We start from the raw sequence: 7,777 nt of genomic DNA, 5'->3' as shown, positions 1-7,777 counted from the left end.
ACTCTGTCAAAATCAATGCATAACCGATATTATCTCTTCCAACTCTAAGCCTACACGACTCAACTCCATCTAGGACTACTACTACTCCAAATACCAGTGCTGACTCTGCTTATCCAATTTCCAAGTCGTGTACTACTATCAACCTATCCTACTACTCTCTTCGTTCTTAAATATTTGTTTTTCTAAAGATTTCAAATAGACTACCACATACGGATATATATAAACGTATTTTAGAGTGTAGATTCACTCATTTTGCTCTGTATGTAGTCATTTGTTGAAAATCTTTATAAAGACAAATATTTAGGAACGGAGGGAGTAGTTGCTATTAGGGGACTCTCACAAGATTATCTAACACTTCGATCCTGTTTAGCCCCAATTCACCAAACACTGGACCTCGGCACCTTGCCCTATAACCACTTACTTCAAATGTGGTGTTTAAACTAGTGTGGTGCCAAAAAAACGTCTTAGATTATGAAACGGATGGAGTATGTTATAAGCCTAATGCTCAAGATCCAACATCTACATGAAGTCCACCTCAAACATATGCATGCCGCTGTTGACGTTGTTGCTGACATTGTTGTTGTTGTCGTTGTTCTGGTCGGAGACCTCGCCGTTGGCCGCCACCGCCAATGGCACCGTGCTGGAGCTAACCGAGGAACACGACAGGATGTTGCTGTTACGGATGTTGTTCTGCAAGAGGGAGGTGATGAAGTGCTGCTGCTCCTGATGGTGGTGGAGCTGCATGGCGTTCCTGATCTGCTGCTGGTGGTCGTCCTTCTCCGGCGTCGCACCAAGGGTGAGCGCCGTCGGCCTCGTCGCCGCTACCTCCCTGGCCTGGCCCTGCTGGAGGCAGCTGATCGCGCTCGTGTTGGAGGAGATGGTCGACTTCGTCGTGCTCAGTGCTGATCAATAGATTGTACGTAAGGACAAATTAGCCCTGATAAATGATGATTATTGCACTAGGTAGGATGCAATTGGAGAAAGAGAACTTGTGGGCTTACTGTTGTTGTCGGCGGTGTAGGAGCTGGCGATGGCGCCGGTGTTGGGTTTCTTAGAAGGCGACGCCGAGTCCTTGGACGCCGCCATGGTGCTGCTGGCCACCGGCTTCCTCCGGCGACGGTTGTGCTCTGCGAGCCGCCTCCGGCAGCTCCTCTTGGCCTCGTCGAACTCCGTGAGCACGTGGAACCTAAAGATGATCCAAAGTACAAGAACAGCTTAGGCTAAGGTAAACATAAAATTCAAGTTGTACGTACCTAAAAGAACTTAAAATTTTGGCTAGCTCAACAGGTGATGCATGCATGTGAACCCATATGAAAAAGTCTAGTCGCCACTGGCACCGCCACACAACACTGGTCAATGCGAGAAAAGCAGGGATATGCCCAGGGCAAAAGCCTGCCAAGGATCAGCCACTCGTCGCAGCACGCAGCAGTCTGGACTCTGCAGCTAGCCCAAAGAAAGCGGATCACCTTTTCTTTTCCTGATCCTGTCTCCATCGATCCCCAGGACCGGAGAACGCCATTGAAAAGCTCATGTTTGTGCTATACATGCAAGGACTGGTCGTCTCTGAGACTGAGACCTCATGGCCGCTGCAACGGAGAAGCGAGATGAACCAAAAACATAGTGAAGACTGGAAAGGCAAACAGTTCCCACTAGCCAAGCTGCAACCTAGCTAAGCTTTACGGACTACGGAGTATACTTGTGCAAGAACATCAGTTCACAAGTTTGGCTCCTCTTCTATACTCCTCTTCTGTTCTCCTGAGAGTATGTACTCTCATTCTCAATATATCTCATATACGCATTAATTATATCTCTTTATTATTCTCAATATACTTCATTAAATATTTTAAGGAGGTAAATACACCAGGAGTCATAAAACTTGCACGCGACGGTCAGTTTAGTGCATAAACTTGTAAAATACGTGTTTCTGGTCATCAAACTTGCGTAGACGTGCAAATACGGTCACATTTCCTGTACACGGATGTATTCACTGCCTACATGGCATGCCAGCGTGGCCGGGGCCCATTGTCAGTGGCTGAAGCGTTGTGCATGAGATATTTTTTATAAAAACACCCTCAAGTTTTTTTAAAACTTCGTACAAAAGCCCTCCAACACAGGTAATGTTAAATAGTATCCCGCTGGGTCCTGCCTGTCAGTGTGCGTTGTGAATAATTTGGACTAGAAAATAGGTCTGAGGGAGTTCGAACCATTGACTAGCTGTAACAACCACACCACCGTTGTTGTTTACACGGACTACCAATGTGTAGCTCCTTTAGGCTAAATAAAGGTACGCATTTAGAATTATATTTTCTTTTCTCAACATTTTCAAATTTAAATTATTAAAATTCAAACATATTTTCCGCTGATTTGTCTGAAAGGAAATGATGGACATTCATTCTGCACTATATTTTGCTTTTTAGATTTTGTAAATTAAAATTATTAGAATTCAAGCAAATTTTTAGTTGACTTGTCTGGACAATTTACGTACCTTCATTCTGGCCTATATTTTTCAATCTAGTTTTCCAATTTAAAATTATTCGAATTCAAACAAAATTCTGTTGATTTGTTCGAAAGAAATTTATGTACATGCATTATGGACTATATTATCTTTTGTTTGGGTTATTCAAATTCTTAAAAAGGTTGATTTGTCAAAAAATATGTACATTCATTCTGACCTATATTTTCTTTAATCAAGATTTTTAAGTTTAAAGTTATTCGAATTTAAACAGAAATTTCTTTTGATTTGTCCAAAGGAAATTATTTACATTCATTCTAAAGTACAATTTATTTTATCTAGGTTTTTTCATTTAAAAGTATTCGATTTCAAACAAAAAATTAGTTGATTTGCCCGCAAACATACATTCATTCTGTACTATATTTTGTTTTATCTACATTTTCTAATGTATTTTTTTGAATTCTAAGCGCATCTCTAGCAAATCCCTCATATCGCGCCGACCCATAAAATAATCTCCAGTTTACGGTTTTGCGCCAAAAAGTTGTCTGAACAACTGTAAACACACTATAAGGATCCGCATATAAGGGATCTGCTATAGATACTCTAACGGAAATTGGTTGATTTGTCCGTAAAAAATGCATGCATTCATTCCGGAAAATACTCAATTTCAATAGACAAATCTGGTCAATCTGTCCAAAAAATTTATCTAGAATATAAGTTGTTTTCTTACATAGAAAAAACAAAAGCAAAATACATAAAATAAATTGTGTTTATCTTTTCATGTGTCATTGTGGCCGGATGGTTCGAACCGGGGCTTCCACCTTTTCACGAACCCTTTTCTGGTTTTGATTTCTATTTTAATTAGAATGGTCCTCATATATAAAGCTAATTGTGCACGTTAGACGTCAAACGTCAAACGTCAGTTAGCCGATTGGCGGGCAATATGCATGCGAATTGTAGGTGTGGTCGAATCCCATCCATACTGATCCATCTTTTTTTTCCGTTTTATTTCAGAATTTTCTGTGTAAAAAAATGAAATGCAAGGGTGCTTTCTGGAAAAAAATGCATGCATTACTCACCTCCTCAGCCACTGACAGCAGGCCCATGTAATGTTTTTTTTGACATGAGGGCCCATGTAATGTTGGCACGCCGTGCATGCATGTAATACGCCCAGCTACGGTAGAAAGAACCGCATTTGCACGCCCACGCAAGTTTGATGTCTAAAAACATGTATTTTACAAGTTTATGCACCAAACTGACCATCACGTGCAAATTTTATGACTGCTCGTGTATTTACCTCTATTCTAAGATACCCCAATACGAGTTTTGTTGAAAAAATATCATCTGCGATGTACTTTTTATAATATACCTTTTTCACGTACAAACGCATCAGTATATACGTAAACATTTAAAAATATGTAGACTCACATGAATTTTTTTCATGAAACTCATTTTGAGGTATCTAATAATTAGTAATGAAGTATATTAAAAATAATAAAGTGATATAAAAGATTTATCTATGTGGTATATGAGAAGCGGGAGTACGTACTCCCAGAAATACACAACCATTTTCTATATATATATATATATATACATATATATATATATATATATATATATAGAGAGAGAGAGAGAGAGAGAGAGAGAGAGAGAGTTGATGGAGGGTGGAGTGGGGTATGGGGTCTGACTCTGCTGACCTGCTGCATTGCTGGCAGAAGCGCTGCTGCTTGCCGGCGGCGGAGACAAGCGCCGCCTTGGCGTGGTACTCGCACACCTTGTGGCGCCGGTGGTAGTGCTTGGCGCCGGAGAGGTCGGCCTTGCAGTCCTGCACCTGGCACCGAGGCGCCTGGTGGTGGGCGCGCCCGAATCCCAGCCCGAACACGCCGCCGAGACGGGACCGCATCAGCATCCGGTCCACGGCCATCATGTCGCCGGGGGAGAAATAGGTCCGGCGCCCGAGGTTCAGCCCGATCCTCCCCGCGTCCCCGGCGCCGCCCTCGCGCTTCACCATCCCCATCGCCGAGTACACGTCGCCGTGGCTGTGCATCCCGTGGGGCATGGGCGGCATCTGCAGCTGCATCCCGGGCATGGGCGGCGGCGCCATGGGGACGAGCCCGCCGGCGCCGTTGCCGTTCGGTGGCAGCGCCAGCATCTGGTGGTGCGGCGCGTCCTGGAACTGACCGAATGCGGCGGCGGCCGCCGCGAAGTCGAAGTTGTCGTACATCATCGCGCCCTGGTTGCGCTGGCCTCCTCCTCCGCCGCCGGCGTGCTCTAAGCCGACGTAGGGCGGCTGCTGCATTGCCGCGAACGGGAAGTCGTCGCTCGCCGCCGCGTTCATCCTGCCGCCGCTCATCATGGCCCGACAAGGGGAGGGCGGGAGGCCGGGGAAGCTAGCAGCTGGGAGGCGTGTGGTTGGCTAAGCTCGCTCGATAGCTGTATGAATCGAGGTTGTGCTGTGCTGTGCTGTGTAAGGTGGTGGAGGGCGGAGAGGTGGTTAAAAAGGAAGACAGGGAAGGAGGGAGCGAGAGTGATGAGTGTGTGCGTGTTCGTTGGCAATAACTCTTGGCGCGTAGCTTGTCCGGGATTGGCATATGGAAAAAGTCCAAAACAAATCTTAAATTTGTATACAAAAGCTAAGTCGAACCTAAACTTTTAATCCTGCAAATTAGCACACCGAACTTTCCGTTCCCAGTCAATTTTAAACCTTGAAGGCGTTTAGGCTTTTTTTTTAGAACTGAAGGCGTTTAGCTGGTATTTGCTTTTTTTCTTGAGACAAGTTTAGCTGGTATTTGCTGACGTGGCAAGGGTTGTTGACTAGGCTGGCTGGACATTAGAACAAATCAGGCCGGCCTATTAACGTGGTCTCTCGCGCGCTCGTTATGCTCGGTTTTTTTGTTTGTTTTATATTTTCTTAATGATAATAAATTCATTTACATTTTCTTAATGAAAATAAATATTTTTAAAAAATATACACGAACCCACTTTTCATATATTAGGAGCGACAAAAATAGAAACAACAGTGAGCTTGTGAGAGATCTCGAGCTAGCTAGGGAACTGGAACTCGCGGCAGCCGGACATAACCAATCGCCATGACAGCTGCTAGTCGTTATAAATTGCGCGTTACATATAAGAAAAGATAGGAACAAGTTCATATATGAACACATTTTGGAAAGCCTTCAAAACATTTATTGAAAAAAATCTAAATAATTTTAAAACAACGAATATTTTTAACGCAAATAATGTAAAAAATGCCAACAACATTTTTTTCGAAAATGTGACAGGTTAACATTTTTCCAAATATACATTTTAGATTTTGCAAAACTATACAAACACTTTTTACATTGCTAAGAAAATTAAAATTTGTTCAGGTTTCAATGTTTGTTGCATTTTTGCAAAAAATGTTTATGTTCCAAGTAGTGTTTGCTTTTTCAAAATTAATTGTGTCTTGAAAATAATCATTCATTTTTAAAAAAGTATTCAGAATTTTCAGAAAGTGTTCGCACTTTAAAAAATGCAGATATTTCAAATGTCGTTCGGGCCTGCACGTTTCCAATATACGTTTGTCCTTGACAAATATTTTCAAATTTGGACACGGATGGACTAGTGGCTAATAGCATCTCAAAAGGCACACAAAAACTGTTTCGGGCGCTAAAATTCGGGTTTCTGGGCGCCGGACAGCTTCAACATAAGCGATAAAATACTGCACGCACGAAAAAATTTGGGCACGCGCTAAAAAGTGCTATCAGAAATTACAAATTTTGGGCGCCGGATTGCGTGCACTTCACAATTTGCACTGCGTGTTTTTTGGGCGCGCGTTTTTAGGCATCTGCTAAACCAATGTTGGGTCCGGCGCGTTAAAAGTGCTACAGTGGCGCGCTAAAACTATTTTAGCACATGAAACTTTTGTGCACTTGTTGGAGATGCTCTAAGCGAATGGACTTCGAAACTCGTGGGGCTAGTTTGATTACTCGAGAGTTAATTTTTTTGGGTACTTTTACTTCCATGCTACGAAAAAAAAGAAAATTCTGTTTGTGTCTTTTGGGCCGACCCACTCGCGAGCACATTCAACTATCATGGGATTCCACCTGCCAGGTCCACAATCCCTGTTTGGGAACGTGCTCAAGGTTCAAAATAAACCAGGATTAAAGAGCTTGGTATGCTGATTCTTGGAATTAAGAATTCAGGGTTCGAATTAGCTTTCGTCTACAAGTTTAAGATTTATTTTGAACTTTTTCCATGGCATGTAGTATGTGTCAGCTGCCTCACTAGACGAAGATGGCCGGGCCGTCTCGTTGTTGTTCCGGTGCAACAAGTCGCTGTGGTTTTTCGAGGAGGAAGCATATACCACCCATAGAGAAGACATGCATGGACACTTGCGTGGGCCATTTACTTATTTCTTACTGTTTTTCTTGTGGTTGCAAAATCAAAATGTGATGCGAGAGCAACTAGTTAACGAGCGCTCCTTCGGGAGCCTCGCAACGATCAGCGCCATTTGGCGCGCTCTCAGCTGTTTGTCACGTGTCGCGCTCTGGGCGCTCCCTTCGGACTTTTTTCCGCATGCATTTTCGGCTTTTGAAACAGTTGTTTTCGACGCTTTCGTTTTTCATCGGTCTTTCTTAGCTTTTCAACAAAAAAATTGAAATTTTTTTGTGTGAAAAGACGCCTTTCGCGGGAGTCATGGTTTTGCTTCCGGTAGAGGCACGGGTGTGCTTTCGCGAGAGTCACGGCCGTGCCTCTCGAAAACGAAAAAACGCGTTTTTTGTTTTTTTTTCTTTCGCGAGAGTCACAGTTTTGCTTCCGCGAGAGGCACGGGTGTGTTTTCGCGAGAGTCACGGCCGTGCCTCTCGGAAACAAAAAAAACATGTTTTCTATTTTTTTTTCTTTCACGATAGTCACGGTTTTGCTTCCGCGAGAGGCACGGGGGTGCTTTTGCGAGAGTCACGGCCGTGCCTCTTGGAAACGAAAAAAAACTCGTTTTCTGTTTTTTTCTTTCTTTCGCGAGAGTCACGGCCGTGCCTCCTCGGAAACGAAAAAAAACATTTTTTTTTTCCGCGAGAGGCACGGTTGTGATTTCGTGTGAGAGGCACGGGCGGGCCTCTTTCAGAAAGGAAAAAAATTCGTGCTCCCGGTTCGGTCTTTTCGTCTGATTTTTTCATGAAAAAAAGTTCGTCAAAACCTATCAACATAGGATCTAGTTTTGAAGATCTCGACACGAGAAATCCAACGGTGAAAGCGGTTCGAGATTTGAACGCACGGTTTGAGAGATAAAACATTTGAATAAACGGATCTATGAAAAAAAGGAAAACCCCAGGTTGCGACAAGTGG

At 43.4% G+C, this 7,777-nt stretch overlaps 1 protein-coding gene across 1 annotated transcript; it reads right to left on the bottom strand.

The window, feature by feature from the left end:
- Positions 1 to 284: 284 nt before the first annotated feature.
- LOC125522337 (squamosa promoter-binding-like protein 10) lies at positions 285 to 4,930 on the bottom strand. Its single transcript, XM_087535105.1, has 3 exons — positions 4,150 to 4,930; positions 1,002 to 1,186; positions 285 to 902 (listed from the first exon to the last, which is right to left on the bottom strand). The coding sequence occupies exons 1-3, from the start codon at positions 4,806 to 4,808 to the stop codon at positions 520 to 522; spliced, it is 1,227 nt and encodes a 408-aa protein (XP_087391231.1). The 5' UTR covers positions 4,809 to 4,930; the 3' UTR covers positions 285 to 519.
- Positions 4,931 to 7,777: the final 2,847 nt, after the last annotated feature.

Source organism: Triticum urartu, chromosome 7A (assembly GCF_056163025.1).
Source record: "Triticum urartu cultivar PI428250 chromosome 7A, HENAU_Tu73, whole genome shotgun sequence".
NCBI lineage: Eukaryota > Viridiplantae > Streptophyta > Magnoliopsida > Poales > Poaceae > Triticum > Triticum urartu.
Note: the sequence above shows the minus strand (reverse complement) of the source record. Positions and strands in the feature narration are given on the sequence as shown.